This window comes from Trachemys scripta, chromosome 5, assembly GCF_013100865.1.
Source record: "Trachemys scripta elegans isolate TJP31775 chromosome 5, CAS_Tse_1.0, whole genome shotgun sequence".
In the NCBI taxonomy this organism is placed as follows: Eukaryota; Metazoa; Chordata; order Testudines; family Emydidae; genus Trachemys; species Trachemys scripta.
The window spans coordinates 965678-982376 of NC_048302.1; the positions used below are offsets into that span (position 1 = coordinate 965678).

A 16699-nucleotide genomic window follows, 5' to 3' on the forward strand; every position below is an offset into this window, starting at 1 on the left:
CCCCCCCCCCCCCCCCATTGCCCCGAGCTCCCTTCTGTGACCTCGCACTCCAGGCCCACCCTGCTTTTTGCCTCTTAACCACAGCATCCCCCTGACCATGTCACCCACTTGTAGGGCTAGCCCTGCCTTGTAGTGGCTCACATCTGGATGCCACGGTGATGAGCATCATAGGAAACCCCACAGCAGTCACTTTGACCCCCCTGCCTGTGCTACAGGGAACCCTTGTCTGCTCATTGAGCAGGACAGCCAAGACAATGTAGTGGGCGTCTGCTGCACTCTGACAGGGTGAGTGGGCTCTGGGGCAGAGTCGTACCTCTACTGCACCTGCCAACCTCTCCCACTCAGCACGGCATCCAGCTCCTCTGCCAGAGCCCCAGAGGGTCGGCAGCCCAAGGGGAGGCACAGTGACAGGAAGGCACCAGAGGACTGTGGTTGAGAGCCCCAGAAAGGGGGGAGAGAACCAGAGGTGTATAGATATTCTCACTGGTGTGGGGATGCGGGGAGGGGGGGCAGTGACATGGGGGCTCCAGAAGGGCAGATCTCTCCCCACACCCCAATACTGAGCATCCCCAGTATTCAAGTGCCGCTCCCCAATCCCAGGAAAGGTGGGTTATTAGGTGTGTGTGGGGGGGGTGGGGAGGTGTTAAAATGCAAATGCTCCAGTGCACTGGAGGAAGCTAGGGTGGGTGGTGATGGTGGAAGTTTCACTCCCAAAATATCCCCCACCCCTGCACTTACACCTCCCTTTGGGATGAGCAAGAAAAAGGGGGAGCCCCTGAGAGCTGGGGAGCATGGGGAACTGTGAGGGTCAGAGTGTGGCATTCAGGAGAGGGATCTTGAAGATGTGAGGGACACTCTGAGAACTGGGGGAGGTGGGAGCTAAGAACTGGGAGCCTGGGGGGCACAGGGAGGGGCCCCCGGGAGCTGGCGGGGCTGGGAGCTGGGACACAGAGTCAGGACCCCCTAAGACTGACTGGTGTGTTTGCACTGCAGTTTTAGCTCCCTTGCCTTCCCCTCCCAACCCAGAAGAGCAGTTTCCAGCTCCCATTGGCCAGCTGAGATGTCATGCTCACCTTCCACTGGGTGGCATTGCTTTCATTCAAGCCGACCATGGAAGGAGGAACGGCCAGGTTGGGACAATCAGTGGGCGGGGCTATCAAGAAGGCCAGGGCTTTATAAAGCAGTTCGCAAGTGACCAGGGAGTTTTGCGACCAGGGCTGCTAACAGGGAGTTTCGCAAGGGAGTTGGGGAGTGGGAACGGGGCAAGGTTCACTTGCCATTCTTTAAAACCTGTAAACTAAACTACATTCAAAACTTTTTGATTTAAACAAAACCCTGTCATTAACTTAGGTAGCTGTAGGAGCGAATGCAGGCAGAAGTCCAGCAGCAGAGTGTGGGCTATCAAGTTTATTGCAATGAGTGCAGCATGTATGATTACCTGCCCTGTGGGCGGGTGGCGTATGTCTGCATTCGGTGCAAGGAGCTCCTGGCCCTCAGAGACCGCATACAGGCTTTGGAGGCCAGGGTGGCGGAACTGGAGAAGCTAAGGGAGGCAGAGAAGTATGTTGATGAGGCTTTCCGGGACACTGTAGAATTGTCCCACCTCCGGCAGACAGCTGTGCTGTTGAGGAGGATGAAAGGCCCAGGGAAGGAGAGCAGTCAATGGGAGCAGAGGGAAACCTTCCCATAGTCGGGACCCTCCTTCCAAATGGTGTTAGGGTATCCTCTCGCACTGAGGTTACCTCTCCGGGGGAAGGAACTCCAGTCACTAGGAAAAGGCAGGTGTTAATAATGGGGGATTCGATCATTAGAAACATAGATAGCTGGGTTTGTGATGACTGGGAGAACCATATGGTGACTTTCCTGCCGAGTGCGAAGGTTGCAGATCTCTCGAGGCATCTAGATAGACTTATGTGTAGTGCTGGGGAGGAGCCAGTGGTTGTGATACATGTATGTACCAATGTCATAGGGAAGGGTAGGAGAGACGGCCTGGAGGCCAAATTTAGGCTGCTAGGGAAGAGACTGAAATCCGGGACCTTTATGGTGGCATTCTCAGAAATGCTCCCAGTACCACGCACAGGGCCAGATAGGCAGGCAGAGCTTCAGAGTTGCAATGTGTGGATGAGACGATGGTGTAGAGAGGAGGGGTTTACATTCATTAGGAACTGGGGAAACTTTGGGGATAGGGGGAGCCTATACAGGAGAGATGGGCTCCACCTAACCAAAGTGGAACCAGACTGCTGACACTTAACATTAAAAAGGTTGCAGAGCAGTTTTTAAACTAGGTGATGGGGGAAAGCCGACTGCTGCGGCCGAGCATGTGGATCAGACAGAGACTTCTCTTAGAGGAGAGTCTATTAATAGAGATTCTCTAGGTTTTAGTCAGGAGCAGAGGATGGAAGAGAATAATGTAAGGGCCAGATCAGACGAGAAACATTCACATAAAAAAGAATGACACATCAGAAAAGGGCAGACAAATAAACAGTGACAAGTTTTTAAAGTGCTTGTACATAAATGCTAGAAGTCTAAATAATAAGATGGGTGAACTAGAGTGACTTGTGATAAAGGAGGATATTGATATAATAGGCATCACAGAAACCTGGTGGACTGAGGACAATCAATGGAACACAGTAATTCCGAGGTACAAAATATATCGGAAGGACAGAACAGGTCGTGCGGGGTGGGGGGAGTGGCACTATATGTGAAAGAAAACGTAGAATCAAATGAAGTAAAAATCTTAAGTGACGCCACATGTTCCATAGAATCTCTATGGATAGTAATTTCATGCTCTAATAAGAATATAACATTAGGGATCTATTATCGACCACCTGACCAGGACAGTGATATTGACGATGAAATGCTAAAGGAAATTAGGGAGGCTATTAAAATTAAGAACCCAATAATAGTGGGGGATTTCAATTATCCCCATATTGATTGGGAACATGTCACCGCAGGACAAATGCAGAGACAAAATTTCTCGATACTTTAAATGACTGTTTCTTGGAGAAGCTGGTATGGGAATCCACAAGGGGAGAGGCAACTCTCAATTTAGTCCTGAGTGGAGCGCAGGAGCTGGTCCAAGGAGCTATAACAGGACCGCTTGGAAATAGTGACGGTAATAAGTGTCTAAGTATCTTCATGGGAAGAAAATACTGGGTACCAAAGGACCGTTTAATCTACCAGGGGCAGGCATAACAAGAACCAATAGCTATAAGTTAACGCCAGCCAAATTCAAATTAGAATTAAAGTACACGTTTTTAACAGAGAGGGTGATTGGAACAGATTACCAAGGAACGTGGTGAATTCTCTATCTCTTGAAGTCTTTAGATCATGACTGGATGACTTTCTGGAAGATATGCTTTAGTCAAACCCAAATGATAGGCAAATGAAATGTAATGTGGATAAATGTAAAGTCATGCACATTGGAAAAAATAACCCTAACTATACATACAATATGATGGGGGCTAATTTAGCTACATCGAATTAGGAAAAAGATCTCTGAGTCATCGTGGATAGTTCTCTGAACACGTCCACGCAGCGTGCAGCAGCGGTCAAAAAAGCAAACAGGATGTTAGGAATCATTAAAAAGAGGATCGAGAATAAGACAGAGAGTATCTTATTGCCCTTATATAAATCCATGGTATGCCCACATCTTGAATACTGTGTACAGATGTGGTCTCCTCATCTCAAAAAAGATATACTGGCATTAGAAAAGGTTCAGAGAAGGACAACTAAAATGATTAGGGATTTGGAACGGGTCCCATGTGAGGAGAGATTAAAGAGGCTAGGACTTTTCAGCTTGGAAAAGAGGAGACGAAGGGGGGATATGATAGAGGTGTATAAAATTGAGTGATGTGGAGAAAGTAAATAAGGAAAAGTTATTTACTCGTTACCATAATACAAGAATTAGGAGCCACCAAATGAAATTAATAGGCAGCAGGTTTAAAACAAATAAATGGAAGTTCTTCTTCACACAGCGCACAGTCAATTTGTGGAACTCCTTGCCTGAGGAGGTTGTGAAGGCTAGGACTATAACAGTGTTTAAAAGAGAACTGGATAAATTCATGGAGGTTAAGTCCATTAATGGCTATTAGCCAGGATGGGTAAGGAATGGTGTCCCTAGCCTCTGTTTGTCAGAGGGTGGAGATGGATGGCAGGAGAGAGATCACTTCATTACCTGTTAGGTTCACTCCCTCTGGGGCACCTGGCATTGGCCACTGTCAGTAGACAGATCCTGGGATAGATGGAGCTTTGGTCTGACCCAGTACAGTCATTCTTACGTTATATTCTTATGTTCTAAGATGTTCTCTAGGCAGCCTGGTGCAGAATCACCTCCCTCTCAGGTGTCTCAGGGTAGGGAAACACTTCTGATCTGTTTCAGAGGCTCATCTTCCTGGCTCCGCTGCTGTGCTCTTCTTTAGGCTCATCAGCCTATGCTTCTGGCTCCATCGAACAGTGTAGAGCATCAATTAGCAATTCCATGTAGGGAAAGTCAGCAAAGAGCAAGAGGCAGCTACAGGAAATGTCCCAGCAGGGCAGAGCCAGAAAACCAAATGGCTATAGCAAAATGGCAAATTCCATGCTATCTTGGGGGAACAATTAGGTATTCTGTGGTCATGGAAAGGTGGAGTCCATGGGGCCTTGATTAAGAAGATGGAGGCAGTTCACATTTTTGAAAGCCATTGTTGTAAATTGTCTACAGACTCAAGGTTTGTCTAGCTCAGGGGTCTCCAAACTTTGAGACGAGGGCCATATTAGATTTTTGAAGGGGCTTCATGGGCCGAAATGACTGTGAAAGAAATTAAATATTGCAAATATATGCAAAATTGTTAAAAAACAACACTACTCTAGGTTTCAGAGTAGCAGCCGTGTTAGTCTGTATCCGCAAAAAGAACAGGAGTACTTGTGGCACCTTAGAGACTAACAAATTTATTAGAGCATAAGCTTTCGTGGGCTACAGCCCACTTCTTCGGATGCATATAGAGTGGAACATATATTGAGGAGATATATATACACACACATACAGAGAGCATGAACAGGTGGGAGTTGTCTTACTAACTCTGAGAGGCCAATTAAGTAAGAGAAAAAAACTTTTGAAGTGATAATCAAACACTACTCTACTGTGTCAGTGTTGCATTAAATTCTAAATCAGGTATAAAAGTTAATTGATGCAGGTACTGTGAAATCACAAAATATTTGTCAATACATTAAAAATCATTTCACATTTTTTTTATTTTATTTCTAAAAACTCACACATTTGTATCATACAAACACTGTTTGGTTCTATTACTGATGTAGTTAAAATTTAACCATTATGAAATTGTTAACTTCCATCTTCTTTACTCCATTTATTGGAGATGTAATTAAGCATCTGGCTTGTATTTTTACTCTAAGGCAGGGGTCCGTGCCTGTGCTTGGCTGCAGCAACAACTCTCCCCTAAGTTGGCTCCCCTTTTGGGGGGACACTGGCTCCCGGGGGCACTCACCCCTCTGCACAGCTCAACTGCGCTGCTGCCCCGTGTGAGTTGCTGCCGGTGGCCCCTCCCCCTGCCTGCTCGTGCCTGCTCAGCTGTTCGCTTCTCCCCTGTTGGTTGGAGGGCCGGACAAATGGAAGCCCCGGGCCGTAGTTTGGAGACCCCAGTCTAGATAGTAAGTTCGCTGACTTGCCATCTAGACAAGCCCTCAGGCTGGCAATGCTGCATTCATTTTGTTCATGTTTTCAACAACCATGAAAGCTGGAAACTTTGTTTCCATGAAAACTGGAACACACTTCTGTGGCAAAGAGATAAATTAAGTGGCAGATACCACAGCCACAGAGCTGCAGATTACATGGCCTCTGCTTGAGTCATAACTTTTTTAAAAAGCCTTCAAGCAATGAAGGAATCTTGACAAGAGGCCTGGTCAATTAGTTATTCTTTGTTGAGAACATCCTATTAATCCCATTTAATATGAGTGAAAACGAACTTTGCAATGTGGCCATCATTATAGTATGCAGATGAAAACTGAGGCAATTACTTCCATCAAAACTAGGCTGACAGATCCTGCTGTGGTCCACATTTCTCAGTCCAAGATCTAATCTTGGCTCCAGGTAGCCCAGGTAGTTCAGACCGTTTGGTATATTAGGACTATTCAACAGTTTCCATCAGATGCCTTCCAGTGGTGTTTATACTATACCAATTGAGACAGCACAAGATATGCATTCTTGAAGTACACTCTGAAACATCAACCATGATGACATAGCATCAGCGATGTAGTTTATATCCATGCTATTAATGTTTTTGATACACAAAATACCCATCATTTTACAATGGTCTGTTCTGGGGCAGACCACCATGAAGTTAATATATCTTACTTCTGTTCAAACTGTGAACTCAATGAAGAAAAGCAGAATAACGTCCCAGCAATTTCAAGGACATAAAATTTGAAGAATTGTTTTGTACTTATAAGGGACTAAAGAAGAGAAAGTACTATAGGTTACTCTCCCGTATCTTTTTGAAGTTTGTAATAAAATGGATGGCTCAGGTTATTGCTTCTAAATTAAGAGCTTTACATTTGTTGTTTAGTGTGTACAGTGTAATGAACTGTGAAAACAAAATAGATAATTCTGCAGGTATATGTCTAATACAAAACTACATAACTAGTTTAAAATCCAAAAATTAAAATCTAGCAAGCGGTAAGTGCAGATGTTTTTCCTACAACATGTGAGTATTGTTACTTCAAACAGTACAAATGCTAGCTATGTCCTCAGGGAGACATACAGATTTACAGCTAAGTAGTCCAGAGCAACTATTGTCCCTGAAATGAAATATTGGAACTATATTAAAAACCTACTCCAGACTACTCAAGTAATGTAATAGTCCTAAATCTGAATTAATTTCTGAAAACATGTACTGTATGTGAATGTGCAATATTTTCTGACATTTTATCACCGAAAGCAGTAATAATAGAGTGCAGTTTGGCTGGATGATCGAGGAAGTATCTTAAATAGAAGCTCTAATACTGTATATTTTAAATGTTAACATTAAATTATAGGTCTTATGGCTAAACAAAGAATATTACATGACTTGCAACTCTCATTAGATGTTGGTGAATATCTGTTTCTATGTACGATATTACTGTCTTTGAATTATCTTTTGAATTGTGTGGGGAAAAAAATGAAAACAAAACAAAATCTCCCAAAATTAAACCCTCTCTCATATTGCCAACTCTAACTCAGAGGGAAGATGGGAATAACATCACCCTTTTCTGTAGGTGTACATGCTCCTTCAAATGAAGAAAAGTACTCAAAATTTTGCTGCTGAATTCAAAGCTTTTAAGGTAGTTAAACTTCTGATCAGTAAATAAAAGTGGGACAATTGCACTTAGTTAAAATGGCATTCTTATTAATTAGGTGAGGTAAAAGGTATGATTTTAATTATTGGGCAGCATTTAAGTAGCAAAATGTTTTGCCATTTAAAATGTAGAGTTTGCAAAAGAATTGGACATAGTGGGAGGAAACTACAAAGTATATATAGTTTGCTACGGGGTGGATTTGATTTAAATCAAATTGATTTAAATCATGATTTAAATTACTAGTCAGGAAGACTCTATTTAATCATAGATTTCTACATAAAAGTGCATTCTTTTCTTGTTGGTTGTTACCAACCTGAAGATCCTGCATGTTCAGACATGTTCCTTTCATCATCTTCAATGCAGCTTCCTTCTGAGAAGGAACACATTTGGGCAACCAGGCCTTGCCTTGTTTCACTGTTTGCATTTTGCATTCGTGCCTGTCTTACCCACAGGTAGAGGATCTTCATTAAAATATTCCCAAACTGGGTCTCTTTTACGACCTGCTGCCATTATAGGTTTTCCCTTGTAGTGAGAGAATGGTATGGTAGATCTCAAATCAACTAAGGTTACATTCAGAAAGACCTCAAGTCTTCTGGAATACGCTGCTCAAACAGTTTCACTTTGCTTCTACTGCCTGTCCCTCCCTTCTCACATTTATTTCCAGACTTCTTCTTCTTGTCCAGATCTATTCTGCCCCCAACAATCTTCTATTCACTGAAGTTTTTGAAACTTTGCACTTTTAAAGAGATGTAAGGGATTGACTCTGTGTACACAAATTTGAAGAGGGACAATAGGGTTGAGGTCTGTTATTTCTCACCTCTATATATTATTTATTTACTTATTTGGTTATTTGGTTATTTAAAAACATTTTTGCTCTTAACAAGCATGTTATCTCCGGAGACACAAATCCACAGTGAGAACTGCAAAACTAAGCATCTCTGATGGTACCTTCTAGATTGAGCACTGAGTCCCATTGGGTAGATAGAAAGATTAACCTAAATAATCTATACTGAAGCCCCTGAAACCCCATAACATTGGGTCCCTAATCCATTTACAAAACTTTTCTTAAACTTTCTTAAACATTACATGAATATATTCTCATACTATAGAATTAGAATTTATAATCCCTATTCCATGATGAGATATCTTTGAGTTATCATGTATCTTAATTAAACTATCCTTAGATAGGTTTTTTCCTCAAAAAGCATTTTATCAAAAAAATCAAATTTTTTTTATTTAAATTTTTTTTTTTATTATTTTTATCCACCCTGGTTTGCTGTATATTCATGGTTATGTACATAAGCATGGTGCACCAAGACGCCTGCAGTCCTTGGGCACAGAGCCAGAGAAAGACAGCCCTCCTACAAAAGGAGCACAGTCCCTTGTTCTACATGTTGCACTGCACCTCCTCCCCCAATTTTAAAATGTTTGACTTTTTGTAGTCTGAATTAAAAATATTGGCACACGTTTTAAAAAATTAACATGCATTTCTGCATGCATTCAGGTATCATGTATGTATGCAATTTCCCAGCCTGCATATATGCACTGAGCATTGTGTACACAACTGCAGATGCATTTCTAAAAAATTAGGCCATTATTTAGTTAGCACCACTATGAGAGGGTGATCAGTAGCTGTCTGGATCTCTCCCCCTCCCTCCATTCCCCCCAAAGCATTCACCTTACTTATATGGATTGTCATCCACAAATACATCCACTTGGGATGGCTCGTAACAGCTGTGGGAGTCAGTTGCACCAGTTCAACCTATCAATTTAAAAAGAAACTATAACAGTATTGCTATTATCAAGTGTTGAGAAATCCTGAGACAGGCCCCCAAAATCATGAGATTGGCTTGAGTCATGATTTTAAGAATCGACAAAGAGTCCTGTGGCACCTTATAGACTAACAGACGTATTGGAGCACAAGCTTTCGTGAATACCCACTTCGTCAGATGCATGATTTTAAGAATAATTCATTTGAAATTCATTTTATTTGCCTTCTGGCTTTTGAATCCCTATGGTTAATTTTTTCCAGTTTCTTGGAGATTCTGGTATAGTCACATGACTCCAGGATCTAAGGTTTCAAAAAAAACCATCAAATATTGCAAGCCTCACAATAAAATCGTGGGCATTGGCAACACTAGGACAGAAGCTTCAGTAGAAATGTGGAGTAGTACTAGCCAGGAATTTATTGTTTTCTGGTAAAAACAATTTTTTTTTAACAAAAATGAAAGTAAGTACTTTTCTCCTTTTTCTACAATTTTCTCTGAGTTTTTGTTGATAAAGCAGAAAACACAAAAAATGTGGCCACTCTGACAAAATGTTTGGTTTTACAGAAAAGTTTCACCTGACTGGCCAAATTTTTTATTTTCAAAATTTTGTTGTTTTTAATGAAAACCCCCAAAATGTTTAAAACAGACATTTCCTTCAAAAATTACTAGTTTGGGGGGAGGGGGGTGGAAGCCATTAAAAAATCAAACCAACAAACATTTTGAACAAATAATGTCAACCAGTCCTAGCTAGGAGTGCTAGCCAAGGAGCACTGTTCTGGAGATGGCTAGAGAGCCAAAGTCCTCAGGCTGTGTAGGGAGTCTGGTATTGTTGATATCCCATGCTATGTTTTGTTTTGTTTTGTTCATTTTCTCCATACTGTTGTGCGTGCGAAGGACACCTTATTCTCTCCCCACCCTCCGCACTCCCTCCCAATAAAAATCCCACACCTACCCCAACAATAAAATCCAGACAACCTCTTAGTACAACAGACCACCCTGTTATGACCAAAGATCTTCATGTCACTTGCAGTGAGGTTAAGATAAAAGCAGGAAGCAGACCTGTAGAAAGGTAAGGATAAAAGAGTTTAAAAAAAAAAAAAAAACCCAAGGGTGATGTCATGATAGGTGTCTATTATAGACCACCTAACCAGGAAGAAAAGATGAATGAAGCTTTAAAAAAAAAAAAAAAAAACTAGTAAAATCATCAGTAATGCAGGACTTGGCAGTGATGCGGGACTTCAACTACCAAACATGTGTTGGAAAAATAATATAGCAGGGCTCAGATTATTCAACAAGTTCTTGGAATACATTGGAGACAATATATTTTTTTTTAATAACAGAAGATGGAGAAAGTGAGTAGGGGAGAGGCTATTCTAGATTTGATTTTGACAAATAGGGAGAAACTAGTTGAGAATTTGAAGGTGGAAGGCAGCTTGGGTGAAAGTGATTATGAAATGACAGAGTTCATGATTCTAAGAAATGGTAGGAGGGAAAAGAGCTGAATAAAGATAATGGATTTCAAGAAGACAAACTTTAGCAAACTCAGAGAATTGATGCATAGGAACCCATGGGAAGGAAGTTTGAGGGGGAAAAGAGTTCAGGAGAGGTGGCGGTTTTTTAAAGAGACGTCAATAAGGGCTCAAGAGCAAAGTATATCAATGAGTATGAAAGATAGGAAGTATGGTAAGAGACCCCCCCCGGGCTTAAACAGAGATCTTCAATGACCTGAAACTCAAAAAAAGGGTCACACAAAAAATGGAAACTACGTTAAATTATTCCCTTAGGAGTAGGAGTACTTGTGGCACCTTAGAGACTAACAAATGTATTTGAATATAAAATAAACACAAGCACGTAGGGACAAAATTAGAAAGGCCAAGGCAAAAACAAGATTAAACTAGCTAGGGTCATAAAGGGTTACAAGAAAACATTTTACAAATATATTAGAAACAAGAGGAAGACCAAGGTTTTTGATACTGTCTTACATGACCGTCTCATAAACAAATTAGAGAAATATAATCCAGACGAACGTACTATAAAGTGGGATCGCAATGGGTTGGAAAACCATATTTAGAGACAAGTTATTGATGGTTTGCAATTAAGCTGGAAAGACACATTGAATGAGGTCCAGTAGGGATCTGTCCTGGATCTGATACTCCATTTCTTCATACATGATTTGGATAATGGCATAGAAAGTACAGTGACAAAGTTTGCAGACAAAAGTATGAACGCGAAGTACTACGCTTGTGAAGGACTAATTAATTGCACAAATACAAAATGGGAATTAACTGCATAGGAAGGAGTACTGCAGAAAAGGATCTGGGGGGTTATAGTTGATCACAAACTAAATATGGATCATCAATGTAATACTGTTGCAGAAAGACTAAACATCATTCTGGGATGTATTAGCGGGAGTGTTGTAAGCAAGACATGAGAACTAATACTTCTGCTCTACTCCGCATTGATAAGACCTCAACCGAAGTAGTTGTGTCCAGTTCTGGGTACCACACTTTGGGAAAGATGTGGACAAACTGGAGAAAGGCCAGAGAAGAGCAAAAAATATGATTAAAGGTCTAGAAAAAAGTGACCTACAAGGAAAGATTGAAAAAAAAAAATGGAGTTGTTTAGTCTGGAGAAGAGGACTGTGTGGGGACACAAGTATGTAAAAGGTTCTTGTAAAGAGGAGGATGATAAATGTCTCTCCTTAACCCCTAAGGAGAGAACAAGAAGTAATGTGCTTAAATTTGCAGCAAGGGAGGTTTAGGTTAGACATTAGGAAAAACTTCCTAACTATAAGGATATTTAAGCACTGGAATAAATTGCTCAGAGAGGTTGTGGAATCTCTGTCATTGGAGGTTTTTAAGAACAGGTTAGAACGGGTGGGCAAACTACGGCCCACGGCTGGATCCGGCCTGTGGGATTGCCACCCCTGTGGCACCTCAGGCCCCGCGCCGCTCCCAAAAGCGGCCAGCACCACTTCCCTGCGGCCCCTGGGTGGGGGTGGAGGTGGAGCAGAGGGCTCTGTGCGCTGGCCTCGCCTGCAGGCACCACCCCCTGCAGCTCCCATTGGCCAGGAATGGGGAACCACGGCCAATGGGAACTTTGGGGGAGGTACCCGCAGGCAAGGGCAGTGCGCGGAGCCCTCTGTGCCCCCCCCCCCCCCAGAGGCTGCAGGGACGTGGTGCCGGCCGCTTCCAGGAGTGGTGCAGGGCCAGGGCAGGAAGGCAGCCTGCCTGAGTCCCGCTGTGTACGGCTGCCACCTTGGAGCCGCTCAAGGTAAGTGGCGCGGGGCCAGGGTCCACACCCCACACCCTCCTGCACCCTAACCCCCTGTCCTGACCCCGCTCCCACACTCTGCACCCCCTCCTGCACCCCCACCCCCTGCCCCAGCCCTACATTCAAGGCCCTGCATGCAATTTCCCCACCCACATGTGGCCCTTGGGCCAAAAAGTTTGCCCACCCCTGGGTTAGAACAAACACTTTTCAGGGATGGTATAGAAGATAATACTTAGTCTTGCCTCAGTGCAAGGGACTGGACTAGATGACCTATTGAGGTCCCTTCCAGTCCTACATTTCTAAGCTTCATAGGTGCATAAAAGACACCAGTTCCTCTTTTTAGCAATTTACAGTCTAAATAGGGATGCAAGAGATCATGCTTGGTGTGGGGAAGTTTGGGGGAAGATGGAGAGATAGAACAAGGATTAGATATTGCAGAGGAATATGGATGTGCTCATGGGCAGCAGATCCTGAATTATGCACTATTTTGTTAGTTGGAATTGGATTTTTTTCAGTGAATCTCTCGTAATTAGTGAAAATAACTTGTATGGTAGATCATCCTAAACTGTTCAGAACCTCCTTTAAGGAGTAATTTGAGTGAAGGAAATATGATCAACTGGAAACAGTTTGAAACTGAAAACAAAGTTTGAAACTATTCCAAACTTAACGTGCACCATGGAAGAAGGGGTAGCTGTGTGAGGAACAAACAAAGGGAGTAGCCAAGTGTCTGGCTTATACTGAGTGAAGGCAATGAGTGGAAAGAGATAAGATCAGAAATGTAAGCGGAAGCAGAGTATTTTTAGAACCTTTAAAGCAATGATGAGAAACATGAGGGGAAGGTGTCTTTTGGCAGCAGCATTTGTATGAGCTGAGGCCTTCCATGAGAACTGACCCAAGGTACAGAGAAGTGTTGACACTAAGATTTGAAGTAAGGTTAGATTTTTAGATCTGTAGAGGAAGTAGTAATAGGATGCGTTTGGGGGGGTGGGGATTATATGCTGGTGTTTGGGGATTGTGTGGATAGTGAAATTGTGAACAATAAAAAAAAAAAGGAGTGAGGGGGGAGAATTAAGGGAGGTGGGAGAAGATGAGATCAGTTCTGGTGATGTTGGGTTTGCATTGGCAGCAGGACATTCAGGATTGAGATGTTTTGGAATCAGAGATACAAGACAGGTTTTTAAAAAATTCTGAAGTACAATGAAGAACTTTATAGTTACCAAATTATACTAACATCTCTCATAACACTTTCATTACTAACTCATGTAGTGTACAAGGAGCAGCTACTTGAAGATGGAAGTAGATGCTTTAATTTCCCTTTGGTTGGCATAAAGTTGACTGCTATCTATCTCTTTAAAAATATGGGAGAAGTTGTAGTCTCCCAAAATCTTTTCTCATGGATTCCCAGAGTCACACATGCTGACCTGGTGGCAGTAATTTGACACTCTGTAGCTTCATTTCTTAAATTTAAGAACTATAGCCAAGGTGTCCAGAAATAGGATCTTAAAGTTAGGCTTCTGAGTTTATACGAAACTTCCTAAATAAGTTACTTTCAAAAGTGTTGAGCACCGAGCAGCTCCCACTGAAGTCAGGGTTGCCAACCCTCCCAGTTTCTCCATGAGTCTCCATCTCCCGGAGGCTATTGAAGCCAATCCGGGAGATTTTAGGCTGCTAAAAGTCTGGCGGCGCAGCGAGGCTAAGGCAGGATCCTTGCCTACCCTGGCCCCACGCTGCTCCCAGAAGCAGCCAGCATGTCCCTGCAGCCCCAGGGTGCAGGGTCAGGCAGACTCTGCAGCTCCCATTGGCTCCCCAGGGTGCAGACGCAGGGACATGCAGGCCACTTCCGGAGGCAGCACGGGGCCAGGGCAGGCAGAGAGTCTGCCTTAGCCCCGCTGCACCGACAACCAGGATCCGCCCAAGGTAAGCACCACCGAGACGGAGCCATACCCCTCACCCCCTCTTGCACCCCTGCCCCAGGCTCAGCCTGGAGCCCCCTACCACACTCTGGAGCCCTCAGCCTCAGCCCACACCCCTCTGCCCTAGCCTGGTGAAAGCAAGTGAGGGTGGGGGAGAGTGAGCGACAGAGGGAAGGGTGATGAAGTGCGTAGGGCGGGGCCTCGAAGATGGGGGCAGGGTGTTTGGGTTTGTGTGATTAGACAGTTGGCAGGGTGTTCAGCATTTTAAAAATAAGATTGGTGACTTGGCTCCTTTATTTAAAAAAAATTGCCTTTTATTAAATGACTCTCAGCCTTTTTTATGCATTAGTTCTGGTATTAACTTTGGCTGCTTCTCTCATTTTGTGGGCTGTATAAATTACAAAACGTATATGCATTCTATCTCCCTGTCTTATTTTTCGTTGTTTTTGTTTGCAGTCCACTCCTTTGCATCTAGCAGCAGGCTACAACAGAGTTCGAATAGTCCAGCTTTTGCTTCAGCATGGTGCTGATGTTCATGCAAAGGACAAGGGGTATGTATATCAATTTTTATTTCATTCTCTGGTTTCACTAGTTAGTTACCTTTTACGAATTATTTTTATCATGGTTCTGTTGTATGCTGTAATTCTGTCTGTATCTGAAAATGAGTTCATCTAAAATTAGAGATGAGAATTGGGGCACAGTTGTTTCCAGAATCAAAATTTATTTTTGTGTTAAATAATCTTTTGTAAGAGCCCAAGTGAGGATTGAAGTGGGATGGTGTGTTCCTTAGTTATGTAGATCTTCTATTTTATGGATTATTCCTTCATTAAATAAGTGCATTTTAAAATCTATATTGCTTGGTTCTTTATGGGTCCACTGTGGTGTTGGAAATTCTGTGGACAATTTTGAGTGTTCATGGACTCTGGTATTATTTTGGCAATAAAAACAATTAATGCAAGGTGTTAGACAAAAGGCATATTTAGTTACACTTTTCTGCGACCTGATTATCTTGTCAGGTGTATGTATGGCAGCTCCATGAGCTTTGCACGTGCACAAGTGATGAGATAAACAAGCACCTAGTTTCACAGCTATTACCAGCAGTAAACATCATATGAAGAGAAGAGAGCAGAGCAGTCTTTTCTAAAGTGAATTAGCATATTACTCAAGCTAGTTAAGTCCAAAGCTGACTGCGAAGAGTAACAAAGGGATCTCAAAGAACTGAGTGAGTGGGCAAGAAAATGGCAGATCAAGTTCAGTGTTAAGTGCAAAGTAATGCACAGTAGAAAACAAAATACCAAATATATATATATACACTGTGACAAAGTTCCTCCTCTATCTTGGTGGGTCCTGTGCTTATTGGCGGATTTTCTTGCCTCAGAGATTCACCATGTGGGTTGGGGAACAGCCCAGAGACCTTCCCCTCTGGAAGAACCCATAGTCTAGGTCAATTGGGAGGTTTGGGGGGAACCCGGGCCTGCCCTCTACACCGGGTTCCAGCCCAAGGCCCTGTGGACTGCAGCTGTTAATAGTGCCGCCTATAACAGCTGCATGACAGCTACAACTCCCTGGGCTACTTCCCCATGGCCTCCTCCAAACACCTTCCTTATTCTCACCACAGGACCTACCAAGATAGAGGAGGAACTTTGTCACAGTGTATATATATATATTTGGTATTTTGTTTTCTACTGTGCATTACTTTGCACTTAACACTGAACTTGATCTGCCATTTTCTTGCCCACTCACTCAGTTCTTTGAGATCCCTTTGTTACTCTTCGCAGTCAGCTTTGGACTTAACTAGCTTGAGTAATATGCTAATTCACTTTAGAAAAGACTGCTCTGCTCTCTTCTCTTCATATGATGTTTACTGCTGGTAATAGCTGTGAAACTAGGTGCTTGTTTATCTCATCACTTGTGCACGTGCAAAGCTCATGGAGCTGCCATACATACACCTGACAAGATAATCAGGTCGCAGAAAAGTGTAACTAAATATGCCTTTTGTCTAACACCTTGCATTAATTGTTTTTATTGCCAAAATAATACCAGAGTCCATGAACACTCAAAATTGTCCACAGAATTTCCAACACCACAGTGGACCCATAAAGAACCAAGCAATATAGATTTTAAAATGCACTTATTTAATGAAGGAATAATCCATAAAATAGAAGATCTACATAACTAAGGAACACACCATCCCACTTCAATCCTCACTTGGGCTCTTACAAAAGATTATTTAACACAAAAATAAATTTTGATTCTGGAAACAACTGTGCCCCAATTCTCATCTCTAATTTTAGATGAACTCATTTTCAGATACAGACAGAATTACAGCATACAACAGAACCATGATAAAAATAATTCGTAAAAGGTAACTAACTAGTGAAACCAGAGAATGAAATAAAAATTGATATACAT

At 42.6% G+C, this 16699-nt stretch overlaps 1 protein-coding gene across 1 annotated transcript in view; it reads left to right on the plus strand.

Annotated features, from left to right (window-relative positions):
* TNKS (tankyrase) overlaps positions 1 to 16699 on the plus strand; it is a 291341-nt gene that overhangs the window by 176024 nt on the left and 98618 nt on the right. The window contains exon 6 of the mRNA XM_034770778.1: positions 14744 to 14838. Within this exon, the coding sequence (XP_034626669.1) occupies positions 14744 to 14838 (95 nt within the window). The remainder of the gene's footprint in view (positions 1 to 14743; positions 14839 to 16699) is intronic.